The sequence below is a fragment of the Amphiprion ocellaris genome, chromosome 6, assembly GCF_022539595.1.
Source record: "Amphiprion ocellaris isolate individual 3 ecotype Okinawa chromosome 6, ASM2253959v1, whole genome shotgun sequence".
NCBI classification, from domain to species: domain Eukaryota; kingdom Metazoa; phylum Chordata; class Actinopteri; family Pomacentridae; genus Amphiprion; species Amphiprion ocellaris.
This window is the reverse complement of record NC_072771.1, coordinates 12,236,476-12,257,229: the sequence shown is the minus strand read 5'-3', so window position 1 is coordinate 12,257,229 and position 20,754 is coordinate 12,236,476. Positions and strand designations below refer to the sequence as shown.

The window sequence follows — 20,754 nt, the reverse complement described above, 5'->3', positions numbered from 1 at the left end:
CTTGTCTCCATTGATTTTGCCAAGAAATACTTTGAGGTTCTCGCAGTCAGGCAAGCTGTGTAGAAATTGAAGATGTTTCTGCTGAAATATTAGGAAACTAATAATCTGATCAAGCATCTGAACAAGCAGAATTCACAGAGGCCCCAGAGGACAGACATTCATGGTTGCCAGGTGATGAATCATCATGACTATGGTGAGAACTGGCTTCTCTTCTCGGCCTGTATAAAGTTATTTGTGGTGTTGCGATAAATGTGTCAGGTTGGCATAAATTTGCTAAACATTAATTCTCTCCCCAGGATGAATTGTATTAACTGCTGTTAAATGTGTAATTTGTCCAACATTTTAACTTATGACCAAATACCTGCACAACTAGCCTCAGCTATAATTACTTGCAAATAAGCAAATGCTGGCATGCTAAATGAAAGAGCCCATATTGTTATGCTTTATTGGTTTTCCCATTTCCTTTAGTATGTCATATTATCTTTGTTTATAGGCATGTAAAATGTCTGCAAAGTTACAAAGCCCCATGGGTCTTAAAGAGAAGCTTAAAAGAGTTAAAGCACTGTTTTACAGCCTCAAAGAGCTTCTTGCTGCACAGTACACTCTTTATTCCTGTTTATACTCATTTTAGAAGTGATGACATTAAATATAATGCTTCTCCAGCCAACACTATAAAAGAAGTGTTAAATCCAGAAAATTAAAGTCACATTATTGTTTGATCAGATATTTCCTAATCCCAGTCAGGTTCCATCTCAGTCTTAACAGACAGAACACAACAAAAACATTAAATACTACTAATGAAAGTCAATGCACAATACAGCTATGGCCAAAAGTTTTGAGAATTACACCAATATTGGTTTTTACAAAATTTGCTGCTTCAGTGTTTTTAGATCTTTTTGTCAGATGTTACTATAATATACTGAAGTATAATTACAAGCATTTCATAAGGGTCAAAGGCTTTTATTGAAAATTACAGTAAGTTTATGCAAAGAGTCAATATTCGCAATGTTGACCTTCTTTTTCAAGACCTATGCAATTTGCCCTGGCATGCTGTCAATTAACTTCTGGGCCACATCTTGACTGATGGTAGCCCATTCTTGCATAATCAATGCTTGGAGTTGGTCAGAATTTATGGGTTTTTGTTTGTCCACCTGCCTCTTGAGGATTGACCACAAGTTCTCAATGGGATTAAGGTCTGGGGAGTTTCCTGGCCATGGACCCAAAATTTCGATGTGTTGTTACCCGAGCCACATAGTTATCACTTTGGCCTTATGGCAAGGCGCTCCATCATGCTGGAAAAGGCATTGTTCATCACCAAACTGTTCTTGGATGGTTGGGAGAAGTTGCTCTCAGAGGATGTTTTGGTGCCATTCTTTATTCATGGCTGTGTTCTTAGGCAAAATTGTGAGTGAGCCCAGTCCCTTGGCTGAAAAGCAACCCCACACATGGATAGTCTCAGGATGCTTTAGTGTTGGCATGACACAGGACTGATGGTAGCGCTCACCTTTTCTTCTCCAGACAAGCTTTTTTCCAGAAGCCCCAAACAATCGGAAAGGGGATTCATCAGAGAAAATGACTTTACCCCAGTCCTCAGCAGTCCAATCCCTGTACTTTTTGCAGAATATCAGTCTGTCCCTGATGTTTTTCCTGGAGAGAAGTGGCTTCTTTGCTGCCTTTCTTGACACCAGGCTATCCTCCAAAAGTCTTCGCCTCACTGTGCGTGCAGATGCACTCACACCTACCTGCTGCCATTCCTGAGCAAGCTCTGCACTGGTGGTGTCCCGATCCCGCAGCTGAATCAACTTTAGGAGACCGTCCTGGCGTTTGCTGGACCTTCTTGGGCGCCCTGAAGCCTTCTTCACAACAATTGAACCTCTCTCCTTGAAGTTCTTGATGATCCGATAAATGGTTGGTTTAGGTGTAATCTTAGTAGCAGCAATATTCTTGCCTGTAAAGCCCTTTTTGTACAAAGCAATGATGGCTGCACGTGTTTCCATGCAGGTAACCATGGTTAAGAGGAAGAACAATGATTTCAAGCACCACCCTCTTTTAAGCTTCCAGTCTGTTATTCTAACTCAATCAGCATGACAAAGTGATCTCCACCTTGTCCTCATCAGCACTGTCACCTGTGTTAACGAGAGAATCACTGACATGATGTCAGCTGGTCCTTCTGTGGCAGGACTGAAATGCATTGGAAATGTTTTTGGGGGGATTAAGTTCATTTTCATGGCAAAGAGGGACTTTGCAATTAATTGCAATTCATCTGATCACTCTTCATAACATTCTGGAGTACATGCAAATTGCAGACATAAAAATGAGGCAGTAGACTTTATGAAAATGAATATTTGTGTGATTCTCCAAACTTTTGGCCATGGCTGTACACAGGTACTGAACTAACATTCTGAGAAGGATGACCCATGCATTTCTTTGTCACTATGCTGTCATTACTGCTCTCAAATACATAATTTCTTGCCATTTTTTAGATCAGAAACTTTGACTTGGAGTAAAATCACATGTGAAACTAATACCATTAAATGTAACTCTGAATGCAGCAACTAATGTGATCAGCTACAACTATGTTTGACAAGTCAAACTGTCAGCTGTGAGTACAGTCTCTTTGAAATCCAAGGTGCTTCGGTTAGAAGATAAGTGGCTTATTTTTGCTTTGGAAGATGTTTCTTTTATCCAAGAGTCTTCCTCAGTTCTAACAAGTGGGGAGCTCTAGGTATTTACTGTCACCCTCAAATCAAATGACCTGGTAACTACCCCAGAATCACACAATCCAACGTGTTACTGGTTGTGAACCTGCCTAGGGATCCTATCACATCTAAGTACTTGAAAATTTGTATCCTTGGCTCCATTTTCTGTTTAGAACTGGAACAGCCCTTTCTAAAAAAAAAAAAAAAAAAAAAAAAGTGGGGGGTCGACGGTGTCACTTATCAGGTGCTTATAAAGCAGCCTTGTGATCTGTCCCCAGACAGTTCCACCACCATTAACCCCAAGTCACACGAGTTTAAGATAAGATAAAGTTCTTTATTTCTCCCCACTCCAGGGGAAGTTTCACAGCAATTCACACCTTAAGAAGTGATTTAGAACTGAAGAAGCCTCTTGAGTAAATAAAACATTTTGAAGAAACTGAAAAGAAGCACAGTCGCTCTCTACTGAAGCTCTTAGGATTAATCTAGTTTCTTTGAAATGTTCAAATGACACTCAGCTATGCTGACAATGCCAAACCAACCAGGGATGAGGTTACCAGTGATTTGTGGAAACTGCTTAGTTCAGGATGAGATTTGTTCCCTTTTACTGTGAAGGACTCGTGGCTGCTTATGAAGTAAATGAACCTTCTTCTCATAAAACACAATTAACTATATATGACCAAAACAGGAGCAAGAGATTTTTCAGACCAGTGCACACTTCCTCCCATACAATTTTATTCACAGAAAGCCAAAAATAAAAAGACACAGGTTTAAAAATGAAATTAGGACCAAGTCTTAAATCACTGACAAATAAGCTCAGTCATTATGTGTCAAATATTTATTCCTTTAAAACGTTTATTACTGATTAAATTCATGTAGGGAAAAATGAATAGTACATCTTTTTCTCCAGTGTACAGCAAACCACAGCTGACGAGTGTGTTTCAACCCTAGCACACGGCGCATGTTGAACACATGCACAGTTTGGTGTGCTATTTTTGTGTGTATGTTCTATATTGAATATAAACACACAAATATATTTATATATACATACACATAATGAAGAGAAATCATAAAGTGTGAGATTTGATACCATTTTTTAGGCCCTTGAACTCACAGTTACCTCTTGAAGCATATCAGGATCCCAAACTGGCTGCCAGAATGTGCCCAGAGGATGAAAACTAAGTATTTCCAACAGAAGTTTATGTAATCCTCTCCATTTACTACTCTCCCAATTCAAAATAAAGGATAAAAAAAATGTCAGTAAAAGACACCGTGTGCTGCTTCAGCCTCTATGACAAACTCTGGCGGTGCTCATGGAGAGGGAGAGGAGGCCAAGACCAAACACGCTGGGATCCAGTGCTGCAGTTCATCCCAGTTTGTTCTTACATTAATAGTCCGACTGTCTGCCACGCTCTCATCACGGATGCCAGAAACACTGTCCAGTAACACTTCAGTTTGAACAGGTAGTGGGGGTCATCACAGAGAAAAGCAAAAGAAAAGAAAAAAAAACACAACATAAGACTTTAAACATCAGTCAACTGTTGAGAATATTCTGCAAATTTAAAAAAATTGCAGCAAATCCACGACAGTTTGGATACTGAATGCACCTTTTAAACACCCCTTCAAACAAAGTGTTACATGCACAAAAACAAAGGCAAAAACCACAGTTTGCTATTGATCAGGGGACATGGCCACCGATGATTACAAGAAGCCACTTTCCAGAGTAGGAACTTCCTTGCGGCCCTTGATGCAGGAGGTGAGTCTGTTGCTGTGAGAGGTGGTGGTATGTGGGTGTTGAGGAGAGAAGACTAGATAAAGAGAAAGGAAGCACATCCTGAGGACTCAGTAGGATCCAATCCGACCCTGATTCACACTGCCTCTTAGCCAATTAGGGACCAGTATGGCAACAGTCCAATGAGAGGCGCCGCTGAGCTCCTGATATTTTTTTTTATTCAATAATACTGGCAGTATCATTGTTTCAAAAAAAAAAAAAAAAAAAGGAGGAGGAAAAAGTTCAAAAGCAAATTCTGAAAGCGTAGTAAGACTGCAGTGAATGGCACAGTCACAGCTTGATGTCCCAGAGCTCCAAGAGGGATTCAACTGTTCCGCTGCACTTACAACAAAAAAAAAAAAAAAAATCAATTAATGTTGGCTCAGCACTACTGGGAGTTAGGAGAGAGAGGGTGCAAAGCTTGGCAAAAATATAGACAAAGAAAAACATTACATGAGAAGTCACCAGTTCAGTCCATCGGATTAGTTGCTAAAGGTTGTCTACCAATCATCATCATCCGTGTGATTCCTTTCCCATCAAGTCAAATAAAACAAAATCTAGCAGTTCATGATCGGTTGGGGTGAGCCGTGGCAACACAGGTGTCTGAAATGTTGAAACTGCAGAGAGGTGGTGAGACCTCCACTCTCACTCAGATGCCCGTTCCTTTAACCAATTCCCAACCACACAAACACCCCCTCCCCCTACTCCACCCCCCAAAAAAATACAACTAGAAAGAAACAAATCCAGAAAGTGAGCCCTCCTCCTCAGGCGCAGAGTCAGACTCGACTCTGAATGTCCCATGTGCAGTGGAATGAGAAGGAGAGATGAGACACTGGTGGATGAATATGGGGATTATGTGGTTATAAATCTGAGCATCATGGCGGTCAGTTGTCGGCTTACAGATCCTTTAACAAAGGAGGACCCCAGGTCAATAGTGCCCATCTGCTGAATTCCAAATAAAACTTGATCTGACATCTAATAAAATCTGTACATTTTTTTTTAAAGTCTTCATGATTAGTTTGTCCAAAAGGGACATTTTATCCATTATTTTTTTCTTTAAATCTTTCACCGTATATTTATTAAATCTTTATCTGCTCTTTAATTTAGATGCTCTGAGTCCCATCGTGTGTGTGTATGCATTTGTGAAGAAAAGAGGCAGTCAGCCTTTTGTGGATGGCTTCGAGTTTGCTAGCAGCACTTTTTCTTTCGTTTACTGTTCCGGGTGAGTTTGACCACGTCGTTTTGTTGCTGCTGCTGCTGCTTGGCTAGCACCTCCTTCTTGGCTCTTAGCACTAGCTCTGTGATGCAGTTGAACATCTGCAAAAATAGCACAAATCAACGATGAGCAGTGGTTGCATGTGAACATTGCGGTTTATGAAATGTATCAGTTTTTTAAACTCTTTTCAGACATGAGATATTTAACTGAGATATTGCTGCTTCATCAGTCTGTTCAAGTGACGACATTATTCATGCAGACATAAGTCACTTTTATGTTTATGTTACTCATGGCTGTATTCAGACAAACCCAGCACAGTGAGGAACACAGCCACAGTGACACTTGTGAGTACGTTGTTTCCAGTTTGTTTGGTAAGCTAAGCCAAATTGTAGCTCCAAATTAAAAAGACAGCTACATAAGTGAGGAATCAATCTTTCAAGCTGACTCTCAGAAAGTAAACAAAAGATACAAATCACATCAACCAGTCAACTAACATAACTCTAAGTCAACAAAACTCTAAAGATGACCTACTTCCAGCTTTTCAACATTCATGATGTTAAATTGGGCATAATTTGAGAAATCGTTGTATTTTAGATGGCTTATAGACCAGTCATCTCATTCATTAATTGAGAAAACAATTTGCAAATTTATTGATAATGAAAGTATGCTACAGTAGCAGGGTTAAAATTTATTCCTCATGAATGTTTTGTGCAATGAGCAGCTGTATGTTCAGCATGCTGACAGCCTGTTGATCAGCATCCAGACATGCTGCCTAATTTAAGCCTTCAGCTTAACTTCTCTGCATACCTGGCATGTCCAACAAACTACTCAAACTACAAATGCATCAGTCTGCAAGCAGCCTGAGGCTGGAGGTATTGGAACAATGATTTACCTCTTCAACGTTGATGTTCTCTTTTGCACTCGTCTCAAACAGGCTGATTCCCATCTGCTCTGCAAATTTCTGTGCATCAGTCGTCTCAACCACCTTGGAGTTGGGGTCGTCGTTCTTATTTCCCACTGAAAAGAAAAAATATTGCCAATGTGATGCAACCGGGCTGCCTTGTGTCAAAACAGAGCAAGGACGGATTCTTCACACTGCTTGCAAATAAAAAAAAAAAGAGTGCATTGGAGAGAAGTAAAGAGGTTGTTTTAAAGCCAAAGCAGCCAAGGTGAAAAGACTATCTGGACTTTTTAAACACATGGCAACGGAGCAAACTCACCTAATATTCGGCACACGTCGTCACAGTTCTGGTTGATTTCATGTAACCATCGTTTAACGTTGACAAAGGACTCCGCACTCGTGACATCATATACCACTATGACCCCATGCGTTCCCCTGTAGTATCTAAAGATGAAAAAAGAGAAACACAGTCAGTCTTTCATATTAGTGCTTCAATAAGTCAAAGAAATTACAATTTTATTAAAAACTATAACCACATATTGCTTCAGCTGGAACATCTTAACACTACATGTTGAGATTCTGAGTGCACAAAAAAGCAGAGAATTTGAAACCGATAGTTAAAAGTAATGCAGAAACAGCTGAAATAGCTGAATGCAAAAGATAAATAGTAATTAGATAAGTCATTTATAAATAGCTGAAACTATCCCAATTTTTACCTACAACTAAAATCAACAAATAAATAGTTGAAATAGCTAAAGCAATATAATGCCTAATGAATACATAGTAAAAATAGCAAACCAGTAGTAATAGATTAATCACAGAAATAATTTGCTAAAAGGAATGGATAAAGGAAACAGTTGGATAAACATAACAGATGAGTACTAGAAATAGCTGAAAGTAACTGAAAAATAGTGGAAATAGGTAAATAAAAAGTATAAAGTGAAGATAGTAAGCTAAGTGAAGGTACAACCAGAACCATTTTAATCCATCTGATTACAGTTTACTTATCCATTAATATATCATCAACAGCGATTGGATACTGACTGTAAAATCAGTTGAAATTAAGACATCTGAAACATGACAAGTAATGCTATTGAAGGGGCAGTTGAGTGCACCCTGACAATGCTGTTGGATACCACTGAAGTAACTAATGCTGATGTCCAGCAAGAGGAGACAGATCTCAGGTTAGAGGACACACAACTTAATCATCTCAAATGTGCAGATATATATTTAACTATCCAAACTGAACCAATGAACTGTATCAAAAGGTAACATTGTTGCCAAGTAAAATGATTGCTACAATTACGCAAAACTGAAATACATCAGCACAGAGCGTGTGACTGAAGAAAAGGAGGGAAAGCCCACAAAACCAACATCTGCCCCACACAGACAACTAAACCAACTTCAAACAGTGGCCAGACCCCAGAAAGGGAGCATCCCCACTGTAGCTACACTGTGCCAAACAAACACAAAGAACCTTTTGTCGGGCTCACTATGTGTGTGCGTGTGTGCGTCAGTGTTTCTGCCTGGCGTGACAGTGTGGGGATACAGTGCTGTTTGGACATGTCCCCAATGTGCAGCATTAATGGGCCACCAGGCAGCAGGGGAGGATGGCTGTGTGTGTGTGTCTGCTCAGTGCACATGAAGAGAAAACATTTAACTGCCAAACACACACAGCAGGCATGTGGGGCCCCACCTGATGGCACCTTTTCTGCAGTAAAACTCTGCAAAAACAGGGCAGTAAAATGTTAATATGCTGGACTTTTCACTGCAAAATCATCATTCAAGGGGCTCCCTGGTGGCCTCAGGGTTTGACCATGTAATCATGATGCTGTTGGCATGAGTCTGACTGGGGAGCTTTGATGCACAACCTTGTGTTCCCCTCACCTCATTTCTTTTCTGTCGCTATAGTCTACCGTAGCCAACTGTGATTTTCCATAATTTTATTATAAATTCTTTTGATCACAACCTGAAAGCAACACATTCTTTTGACTTTTGCGAATGAAAATGATAATAAAAATCCTTTGAAGCTAACTAGAAGAACACTAAACTGATGATTTAAGAGGTGGATTTTGTTGTGTTGTGACTTCAGTAGTCCTGATGTAGACATGAGGCTGATAGCTGTAGGCCTGCCAGAGGTGCAGGGTCTGACTATGTCTACTACCCAAGGCTAGGCCTGAGCAGACTGAGCAGGTCACTGCACATTAACCATCTCCACTCTGAAAGTCGTTTAGACCTAATAAGGCACCACGCCACTCTACTTCAGCAGAGCGAACAAACAGCCTAAACAGGCTGCCTGCTTGGTGGAGGGATTCCTGCAGAACAACTGGCAGCACATTTTTAAACTAGGGTGGAAAAAACACTCCCCAGGGGCTGAAGCAGCAGCATTGCCAAGGATTTTACACTTTCTGCATGATTTGGGTGTTCTGATTGTCCTTGCCATGGTAGTGCTGGTACACAATAACAACTGTCAATCATGCCCTCCTGGTCTTGTTTGGGACAATACTCTCAAGGCTTGGATAGTGACGTTTGAATAAGCGGAGCCGCTGTCTGCTCCAGTGAAAGTCAAAAAGAGGTGAGTAGGTAACATGACTGCAGTCTGAGCTGTAGGTCACATCAGTGTTGTTTCCCTCAGTGCTGCTCAGATACTTTCTTCTCTACCTGGTGACTGACTGCATATTTATACACACCTCTTACTGTACTCTGATGTCGACACGCTCCATGTAAACGGCATGATAACTCAAACTTAAAGACCACATTACAGGAATGGACTACATAAAGAAGGGGAGTGAAGTCTCAATGTCCAAGTACCTTAAATTGACCATTCTTTCTATTGGCCAGCAGGAGGCAATTAAACTGGCTGCAAAAAAATGTACCCTGTGAACTTGTAGATAACCTTTTCCTAATGATTTCTTATTCCCAATCACTAGTTCCATGTCTCCTTCAATACAGTATGATCCTTTTAGAGTAAAACTGACAATAACGTAAGGTATGCTCTATGGTGGGGCTACCTCGTGATTGAGAAGTTGCTACCATGGGGAAATGTCTATCAGGATAGCGGTGTAGCAATTTGTATTCATGCACTTGATACGATTTAAATAGCCCTGCACTTGCTTTCAGGTGTTGTCTGTGTTTTTGTACCTAAAACCCTAAAAGCCTGCAGTTTTTCTTGTAGGTACATATTGATTTCAGTCTGTTATTTTCACTAGCCAAAATTAGCATCCTAATCAATATCACAATGAATGTACAGCTGCACCCTGCTGAGCAAATTAGCTAGCTAGTGTTAGCATTAGTTAAAAATTTAGCGTTTTCTTTATCACCAGTGTCTGACCCTGCTTGGCTGCTAACCTGTGTGGGATTTAATCCATGTCGTAAGGTATTGGTAGCTTTTCAGTTTGTTTTGTTGTTCTGATACATCTCCTCCCTACATCCACCCTCTTGTCTAATTATAGTCACTTTTGGCTCCAAAAACCAGGACAGCCAAAATGCCAAGCTGGAGGCTTTCAAACAGTAACTGACAAATTAATGGGTGAAGTCAGCGCTTACGTCTGCTTCTGTTATGCAGTATTTGATTCCAGCTGGGGACTTTTGACGTAGTGAAGGACACGGGTGGACAACAACACACTTCAACACCTGGAGAAACCCTACACTGAACACAGCAAAGGACATGCCATTTGTTATCATTGCTACTATTATTTAAAATAATATACAGTTTGTCTATTGTGTCAGTGAAGTTTAAAAAAAGACAGATTTTAAGTTGTTCTAATAATATTTTCATATTAACAAAAAAGAAAATGACTGAGTTACCAATCCACAGAGACTACATCAACCTATGCAGCTGTGGATGCAATGGTAGTGACTATCTGGTGAACACTGTGCATCGTGCAGCTGCTAAACCCTCAGATAAAGGTAGACAACACAAAAAGCAAGCTTGTACTGCATTTACATTTTTCAGATGGAATGAAATATAACTCTAATTGAATGTTATCTGTTTGCTGTGTAGGAAACTATTATGTAGCCATGCAGAAAGTACTGAGCTTGAAATATCTCTGTCAAAGATAGACCATACAGTTTGTCTATCCAGAAATGTCTCAGATACTCAGGGCAATCTAAAAACATCAGTGAGTCTCATGACTAAGACGGCAAAAGACATAAACATAGATACCATTTAATGCTGAGAATGTTTTTGAAAATTTGAGGATCACATTCATTTTGCATAAACTGCCTTTCCTCAGCCAGCAATCTAAAAACTGGCCCCTGGAGGTATCTACTGCTGCGTCTTTAAACCTTACACAAATCTAATCCAGAGTCGTATTCATTAGCATTATGCTGCAAGCTGTATGAGTCAAAGAAAATGCAGTGAGCTTTGAAAACTTGTCCAAAATGGAAAATATTTCCATTGAAGAGCAGTGAGCAGTTGCTGGTTGGATTTGTGTTGCGACTTAGATGAGGACAAACTGAACAGATAGTTTAAAAAAATCACTTGGTAGCCAGATTTAGCTCACGGGCCTTGTGTTGAACACATTTGACATCTGTATTCCTATTAGTGGGCACGCTTGGTGTTGTACTGCAACCTAAAACAACAATATTGTCAGTTGATTAAGTCTTAATGCCAGTGTGAGAAAATCCACTATGTCTGAATCCCAGATTTAGAGGATAAAACCAGTCAGTTTTAATGTTTTTATTGACATTTTCAAAAAAAAACAACAATAAAATGATCCTACTAACAAGTATTGTTTATATACCATGATATGCTTGTGTCTATGTGTCATAAAATTGCCTATTTATGCACTGTAATACTTTTTGTGGAGCAATGGAGGTCTATGGCAAAGACAGTCAGATAATATTCATTGTGTTTAGTGTATTTAGGTGAGTCGTTGAGAAAAGATAAGGATTAAGAGCAGTGTTTTCTTTTACAAAGGCATGGAAGCTGTAAGGCACATGGATGCTATGCAACACTGGACAGCAGTGTGACATTCACTACAAATATAAGAGGGCAAAGACGCCAAGCCGCCTCCGTCATGTGTCACTACAGTATGCGACCAGGAACCTCCCTCTCACATCTGTAATTAAGATCTGTGGGGAATTCCACCCAGTTTCATAGAGCAGCACTGGCTTACTCTAGCTGTCTGCAAACTGCTTCCTCAAATAATACCTAATCTGAGGACCGCAATAAGCTTTTCTTGGTTTCAGAATTGATTGTTGAAATGAAAAAAAAAGAGCTTCAGCTGAGAACCTCACATGAATGTGTGTGTGTGTGTGTGTGTGTGTGTGTGTGTGTGTGTGTGTGTAGATCTACTTACGTGGAGGTGATGGTGCGAAACCGCTCCTGCCCTGCTGTATCCCAGATCTGTAGCTTCACCTTCTCCCCATTGATCTCCACTGTCCGGATCTTAAAGTCCACACCAATCGTGGTGATATAGCTACCTGTAAACACATGTAAAACAACACCAAAAAAAATCAGCTTTAGTGAGCAGCAACTGAAATGCAGAAAGTCTTGGATTTAGCTGATATAGAAACACGCACCTGAAAATGTGTTGTCTGCAAATCGCAGGAGGAGACTGCTCTTTCCCACTCCTGAGGAGGAAACAAGCACACAGTATGAGATTTACAGTAGAACAGGTTTTCAAAATGAAAAATATATACAGCCAGAAACAAATGGGCATTGCTTGTGACACTTGACTTTTAGCTTTCAAACTACATTTGACTGAGGAGTTTTGGGGGGTTTTGTGCATGACGATAAAGCCACTTTCCACAGGGTTTTCGTTTCACACGTTCTATTCCAGTTAACCCCGAGCAAGATGTGATGTCTACAACCAAGGAAGGGGACTTCAACCTGAACAGTTGCTCTAATCCTTGTGTACCTAAAGATTTAGTACTTCAAGTGATGCAAAGTTATACCTGTTGCACAGTGCATGGTAAGGGATTTAAGGTAATCAAGGCTACATCCTGCATGGTCATTTGGATGACGCTTGTAGCAGCAGAACAAATAACAGCAACTGAGAAGGCAAGGGTGACAGCCAGAGAGGGAAGGTCACAAGTGGAACAATTAGATCTATCTGGGTTCCTAACATAATCACATTCACTAGTCACAAAACAGACAAAAGAAGAGTACAAGAAAGAGACACAGCGAATGGAACTGAAAAGGAGGATAGTTGAGAGGGATCAGTAAGATGTCTTCAACTGATTGGCTGTCAGGGTACAACTGCAAGTTAGGAAGTGATTGCTGCCTGGCCTGGGTGGGACTCAACCTGCTGTCCTGTTACTTAGCTTACCTATTGTGTTATTGTCATCTCATGTTTGATTGGTCCCTACATGAAAAGCTCTTAGGCTCCTGTGATCTCCACACTACAGTTTTGTTCAAACAAACAATAACCAAAGCTTCAAAGCAGAAGACAGATCATCAGCATTAATACGCCATGCCATCCAGGAGCTCAGCCAATAATCACGTCTTTAAGAAACTAGAACACTCACAGTATCAGTGAGAAAATCCAGGACACCTCCACTGTCAGCCTTTGCTACCTGAAGCTCGAGTGAGTACGTATCAATGCTACAAGATTCTTTACAGGCCTCATCGAGGAGTGGCAGTAAACATCTGATGCGTTTAATGAAATGCTTAACAGAGTTTCATGTTACACAATTGAGCCTATGTCAAAACCACTTTACATGAGCAGACGTGCTATTGTGACATGGCTTGGAGAACCAGCGTGAGGAAGAGAATGATTCTTAGCAGCAGATCTACATGCAGTTGAAGAGGGGAAGAAGGTCAGTGCATCTTTCCCAAACAACCTCTCTGCAGCAATGCAGGCAGTTGTACTTCCATGCTGCAGCTGAAGGGACACAGCTCCCTGTGTGAGATGCAGTGAAGGGCTTGCTGTGCTGCCTTGTCCTCTACTGTGAGCAGCCAGCTGATGGGTAGTGCCAGGATTGGGGCTGTCAATGAATGCAAAGATCATTGCTCACAAAGACTGAGGGTGGAGTAGCATCAAAAAGGCACAGTTTCAATTAGATACAAGAGGAGCAGCTCTTATCACGTCTACACAGATCTCTGTTATGCATCTACCTGTAGCTGTGACATTGCTGAAGGTAACCACGTAGTCAATAGCCTTGAACCTCAACAGCTGACAGACACATGCACAAAATTAGGTGATACGTCAGCTGGTATTACTATTTTGTTAGTCTTACTTTAGTATAGTTTGAATGGTGGGTCTCAAACCAGTGTCTGCAGTGCAGCATTCCTCCACTAACAAGCAGCTAGGACTTTCATGCTAGACAGCTAACTGAATAACAAATTCCACTGCAATAACTTCACCTATTTTAGCTAACACAACGGACTTAAAATCTTTATCTTACTTAGACAGGCGTCTTACAATACGAGCTTCTCGGTCCAGCAACCGATAAGTATCAGTTTCTACATAGCCAAGCCTGAAAGTCTACTGTTAGCCTAGCTTTCAGCTAGCCAGCATAACATAGCTAACAGGGGACACAAACAAGAGGCTAAAATTACAAGAGTACTGGTACCCCGGTAATGCTAATGAGGTTATAGCGTGTGTTTTGTTATGGACCAATGACTAGCTGCTCGAGCAAAACAACAACAAGATCTTGAAAAGGCAAATGCTGAAGCTCTGGAGGCGGTATCCGGCCTCATCGGCTGACATGCCCAGCCCGACACACAACCTCCGCCCTGTCACTGACTCCGAAATATGGCGGTGTGTACATTTCACTAATATTTCCCGTGCATATAATAAAAATTAATACTCAATAAACGCGGCAGGGTAGTACACAGCGGGGCTAGGGGTGTACTTCTACTTCTCCCCTTGTAAAGAAAAAAAAACACGACAAGGCCCACTTCCCGTCCCGCATCCCCGGCGTCGGCTTACCGCTGTCACCGATGATGAGCAGCTTGAAGAGGTAATCGTAGTCCCTGGCCATGCCGGTAGCTGGTGGCTCTCCCCCGCCGTGTGCCGCTTCTTTGCTCGGTTTGCTGTCCGACTCCCTCGGCCCGTAAAAAAAAACTCACCAGCCCCCAAAACCCCTTGTATGAATGAAACGACCACTACCGATGCTAGAAACTGTTAGCCACCCGAGCCGGCGGCGTTTTTTCTCGGGGTTTTGCGGCGTCAGCAATCCTCTCCCTCCGCTGCAAACAGCCGGAAACTCCGCTTCCTTCTCTAGTGGAGCTGCACCCAACTGTGACCCGGCCTCACTGCGCAGGCTCCGGCTACAGCATCGCCGGCCCGTCCCATTGATGAACACTGCGCTCAGGCTGCTAGAGGGGCAGCAGACCTGTGGCAGCCCGCTGATTCACAACATCCACAACACAGGATCCTTCACATTTACTTAGGAACCACTCTGCACAAGCTAGGAAACACTACACTACACACTGATAACCTCCAGCCATGTAGCATGGTAATTTATCCTTTTATTACCACTAATAGCTCTAACAGTACTTCAAAGGTAATTACAAAAGGGTCCCTCAAGGGTCTATTTTAGGGCCGTTTTTGTTTAGTATCTATATTAATCTTTTTCCAGTGTGTCCAATGTCCAAATGTGCACTGATGTCTTAATAGTTTTAGTAGAAAGCAACTGGAATTCTTTTTGATTCTTGAAGACTGTTCATCTCTTATCGATGACGGTTCTTTACCTCTGTAGACACTTTATTTGTTAGTCACCTAGTTTAAATGAATTCATTAGATTTAGATATTACTGGGGCATATTTACAGCTTCTTCTTTAAGTGTGTTTTGCCCAGGTTTAATGCTGTGGCCCAACAGTATTTTCCTGATAAGGTATTTATGTGTGGGTTTTTGGCCTTCCAAGGGGTCTCTTGGATGAGACAAACTATCTTCAAGAATCAACAAGAGAAGTCCAGTTGCTTTTTACCGAAGCTCTTAGGATGGCCTGTAAGACTGAGAATCTACACAGACATATGCTAATATACTGTCATTTTTACCAATGAACAATCTGAAGACCATGATGCAGCCAAAAAACAGCAGAGTAAAGGTGTGGAATTGGTTGGCTGATTCATGTTTGAGACTTAATAAGAAAAACAGTGTGCATATATTTTAAAGTGAGGGACAATAATTCAGCCATCCTGACATCTTAAACATTGGTGAGGCTATCGCACCTGTGATATTTGATAAACATCTAGGCATTACCTTTGACACAATCCTGTCTTTCAAAAACAAGCCAGTAGGGTCATTAGTAATGTTAAATTTAATCTAAATGATCTCAAGAGCGCGAGGCACCAGTTGTCCTTTCTGCTGCAAACTTTTTGGTACACAAGGTGCTTTTCCCCATCTGTCTAACTGCATTACAGCCTACTCACAGGCTGGTGTGAATCAAGGTGCTTAAGCTTGTGTACCCTTTAAACAAATCCTTAAAGTACTACACAGAAAGCCAAGAGATCAATACATTTGTGTAATCTTCCATTTAACTTTGACACTTGCGATGGATAAATAGAGCATGTTAAAAAAGAAGTGAAACATTAGCAACATTAAAAAAAAATCCTTCAGAATTTCGGGGTCAAATGCTGTTTTTTTATAAAACAACTATTTGACACTGCATGAGGTCTGACACAAATGTGTGGTTTATCTGTATATAATCTGCACATTTCTATCAGCCTAAGACTCAAATACCAGAAGGTAATCACAAAGTTAGAGTAACGAAGTAATGATGAGTGATGAAGTTTCAGTGAATCTTGACCCAATCCTTAAGAAAATATCTTTCCAATAGTTCACACACATTATGAAATCAAGATCTTTTTATTTTGTACTGCCTTTTTACAACTGTATCACTGACATAAGAATGATTTGTATTCTTATAAGAGGTTGCTTTCCCCAAACAACTAGCTCTCGCACACAAGGTTGAAATAAAAGTTAAAGAGAGGAATACTCTTTCATTACAGAGGCAATGCTTGAAATCAGCTTGGTAAAATAAGTAGCAAAACATTGAAATATCAAAACAAATTTGGCATTCCTAATGTAGCTCAATGCAGGAGAATAACCTGCACATCGCAAGATAAAATAAAACAAATTATAAATTGGGCTTAAAGGCTGCTAAAACAAAGATGTAGAATGAGAAAGAAAACAAAAAGAAATTTGTTGGGGAATACAGTATGTAGGAAAACCAGTCAAAACACTACTCATTTCAGCCTCAGCTGTGCTGAGTGTGTCTGGGGTTCTCATACACGGGAGATTTGTTTAATGTCAGTCAAGCTTCTGTTGACTTCTGCAGATGCCATTTTACTTTTTAGTCCCACTCCATCATGTTAAGATGGTGTCATCGATCTCTTCATTGGAGTCTGGAAGGCTGGCGATTTTCTTCAAAGACCGACGGTGACACTCTGACAGCAAGTCGTTACTTGCAGAGTCCAGAATGGCAGTGATAGTCTGCAGAGTAGAGGTAAAAGTGAGAAACAATATCTTATGAAAACACATATTTGTGAGCTTTTCAGAAATACTTTTCTTAAATGCTGGTGCAATGCCATGTGTATTTATGGAACCAGCATGCTGATTTGACATGGACAGTTTTGACAAAGCATTTTTATCTTAAGCCAACTTTTTATACAGATTAATGATCGGTATAAAAAGTTCTATAATGAACGATCACACGAGTACTTTTAAATCACAAACCCGGTGAGTCTGATGTCGGTACTTCAGCAGTGACTGTTGCTCCCGGCAAACGAGTTTTGAGTTTCAGAGATGACAGCAACTCTATGGGTCTGACTCGTGGCGTGGCAGCACTTTTTTGCTGCTAGTTGCGTGCATGAGTTTTTTTTAAACACATGGTACAAAGGCAAGCACCAGGCTCCTTCAGTTTTTTGCACCAGCAACCAAAGGGCTTGTCATCTCTCTTTAACTCTTCCAACCACGCGAAACACCATTTATTTTTACTCCTCCAAGGAACACGGCGGAATTATGTGACAATCAGCGTACGTTTGTCCTTCCATCTATTTGTCGGTACACAACATTACTCAAAAAAGCTGAATAACGGATTTGTATGAAATCTTCAGGGAAGGTCAATGATGCGGCTTATTGTCTGGATCCATGGATTTGTTAAAGATTTCTGTATCACTGTCTCACTATAACCATGACAACAATGGACTCACTTGCAGCTGGATCTCAATGTCTTTCTAAGACCCGCCCCCATCCTAGTTCCCATTGGCTAGTGATAGTAGTTTGGTTGAGAGCAAAGGCTGCGTTCCCCTCATTCGATTGGTAGACGAATCTCGACTGGCAATGTAGTTCTATCTTTCTTTTTTTCGAGCCAAACGCCGGCGTCGCATGCTGGAAATCTGGCATGGTTGTTTACACGCTTCATGACGCAGTTTGATGATGTGATCATTTGCGCGCCGGTAAATGTCGGCCGGATCCAGGCATTATTTTATCGGTTTTCATGATAGGCAAAAAAACAACAACAACAGAACGATATTGCCCGATAATACATTTTTATGCCAATATCAGGCCGATAATATTGGCCCACCGATATTATCGGCCTGATATTGGCATAAAAATCCCTAATTTTAAGTTTAGTCTATCTATCAGCTGTATTTATTGAGAGGTTTAAACTAATGTGCAGATCTCCAAAACACACAAAATTATTCTTACGGTGGGACGCAATCTAAAAAATGATCTACTTAATTAGAGGCTTTGTAATTAATTAATTGCGATTAAACACATTTTTGTCAATAGTAATATTTGACACAATAAACAAAGTTTTTCAGTTCAAATAAATTTTAGTTGATGACTGAATCGATGATTAGACATATACATAAACTTAAACAAAAAAAAGTTTATGTATCATTTATATTTTTCTGTGCATTTTTCATCTGTGTACTACATTCACAGGTTACTACAAACTCAAAGTGTAATTATAACATTTTAAGACTTTTTGTAAACTCAAGCACTTTCAATGCCTTGAAAAGTGGTCTGTTATGGAATGTCTACACCGTTTGCAGGTAGCAGGACTGTCGTAGCTAACGTTAGCTCTGGTGCTAACAGCAACATGTTTTACATTGAGGTGATATTGTAGGCTTGAAGTCCTGTGGGGATAAGAAAGCTCAAAAAACCTAGAAAACTCCCTCAGAACAGAAACATAAGCGGTAAAATAGAACTCAGTAATGAGGAGCTCCACAGTTCTTGTGGATCACTTCAAAATTTCTTTTAGGCATGCTTGATGCGAGGTGTTTCCAGGAGGGTGGTGGGAACGTTGCTCCAAGTGGTGAAGTAGGGTTCATGAAGGGCATCCTCTGTCTGGAACTGATGTCCATTTCTGTACACTTCCTTTGCCATCCATCCCCAAATGTTCCCAGTTAGATTTAGATCAGAGGAACACACAGAATGGTCCAAAAGAGTAATGCTATTCTCCTGGAAGAAGTCCTTTGTCAGGCTGGCATTGTGAACTGCAGTATTGTCCTGTTGAAAGACCCATTCATTACTGCACAGACGAGGCCCTCAGTCATGAGGGATGCCTGATGCAACATCTCCACATAGCCAGCCACCGTTTGGCGCCCCTGCACACCTGAAGCTCCATTGTTCCACTGAAGGAAAAAGCACCCCAGATCATGATGGAGCCACATGGAACACATCTCCAGTGGGATCTCCTTGTCATCCAGTAACGGTAGAAGCCATCAGGACTGTCAAGGTAACATTTTTTCTGGTCAGAGAATAAAACTTTCTTCCACCTTTCAATGTCCCATGTTTGGTGCTCCGTCCAAAGGGGCAATTTCGTGGCGTTGAAGGAGATATGGACATTGAGGACATTTTTTGTTTTTTAAGCCCTTTCCTCGTAGATGCCGTCTGATGGTTATTGGGCTGCAGTTTGCACCAGTAAGGGCCTTAATTTGGGTTGAGGATCATCCCACGTCTTGACGGACAGTCAAATGGATCCTCCAGCTCGGTGCTGGTGAAAATTTTTTGGGTCCACCACTTGACTTTTTGTTCATAACAATCAGGACCTTCAAGAAATTCAAAATGACTTCCTTACTGAGTCCAACCTCAGCAGAGATGGCACGTTGTGAGAGGCCTTGCTTATGCAGCTCAACAATCCTGCCACGTTCAAAGACAGAAAGCTAGGTCATGACAGTGTGAGCACCTGACAGGAAATGACATGGAATCCAAACTTTTGCGCAGATTTTGGCTTTTAAACGCTGTGGTCTTAAACTTTTGATCAGCTGACAATAGCATCCTTAAATGCAGTTTTCAATAAATTGCCTGCTCCATTTTTTTTCCCCTCTCGCTCCCATTTCTTCTTTTTGCATTTTGAAGCTCTACTGAGAACCTTCTCAAGAACCACCAGTGCAAAATGCAATTTCTTGCAATTTTTCAACTGGTCTTAAGATTTTGATCAGGAGGGTATATAATGTCCACGTTGAAATGAGAGCAGAGAGTCTGTAGCCTCACCTGCATAGTGTCCTCTCCCTGGCGCAGTCGTAGCAGGTTAACGATTGTGTGTTCGCTCTGGGCTCTGACACTGGTGTTCTTGTCCTTGGTGTTGTCCAGCAGGCTCTTCAGCAGCGGCTTGATGAGACTGGCCTCCATGGACGGCGATGGGTCTTTAAATACCCACCACAGCACCCGCTCAGACACCAGTCTGATGTCACTGGACTGATTCTGAAGACACTGCAGGGTCACAAAGACAACACAAATCACAACACAACACCTCCACCTCCTACTCATAGTTTAAAGAGGTTCTTATTAGGGGTTGGCCAATATTGTTTTTCAGGGCCAATACAGATTAATAATAGTAAAGGAGACTGATTATGGACATCTGGAAGGGATATACATCTGCACCACAGGTTTGCTGAAATACCTTTACTTATGTTTTATATGTGTTTAATTAAAAGAGAACTTTTCAACATCTATCCCTTATTCTATTACTTGTGGCATGTACTGAGACAGCGCCGTGGGTAGGGCAGTGCTCGAGACCACAGATTGATGACTACAGAAAAAGAGAGGCGGCTGCATTAGAATCAAAACAGCATATTCCTCAATAAATTAATTTTATTGGAAATCAATCAGGACACAGTTTCTACAACTATTGCAAATTTATGACTACATCTGAGTGAGACATCTATATGGACTCACTGAGCCGTGTCTTATATGGTTTCTGCTGCCCCAATCACAAGAGAGGTGATATCTGTGGTGTATAACACCTCAGAGTGCAGGTGTC

General features: G+C 41.0%; 2 protein-coding genes across 2 annotated transcripts in view; both read right to left on the bottom strand.

The window, feature by feature from the left end:
- Positions 1-3,409: 3,409 nt before the first annotated feature.
- rab35b (RAB35, member RAS oncogene family b) lies at positions 3,410-14,777 on the bottom strand. The gene is made up of 6 exons (XM_023268110.3): positions 14,465-14,777; positions 12,111-12,161; positions 11,888-12,011; positions 6,904-7,028; positions 6,576-6,700; positions 3,410-5,784 (listed from the first exon to the last, which is right to left on the bottom strand). Exons 1-6 carry the CDS (start codon positions 14,514-14,516, stop codon positions 5,656-5,658), a joined length of 606 nt encoding a protein of 201 aa, XP_023123878.1. The 5' UTR covers positions 14,517-14,777; the 3' UTR covers positions 3,410-5,655.
- A 1,550-nt stretch (positions 14,778-16,327) lies between these two features.
- Positions 16,328-20,754, bottom strand: part of gcn1 (GCN1 activator of EIF2AK4) — a 36,185-nt gene continuing 31,758 nt past the window's right edge. The window contains exons 56-57 of the mRNA XM_023268100.3: positions 19,986-20,204; positions 16,328-16,973 (exon numbers count right to left, since the gene is read on the bottom strand). Of these exons, the coding sequence (XP_023123868.2) occupies positions 16,848-16,973; positions 19,986-20,204 (345 nt within the window). The 3' untranslated portion in view covers positions 16,328-16,847. The remainder of the gene's footprint in view (positions 16,974-19,985; positions 20,205-20,754) is intronic.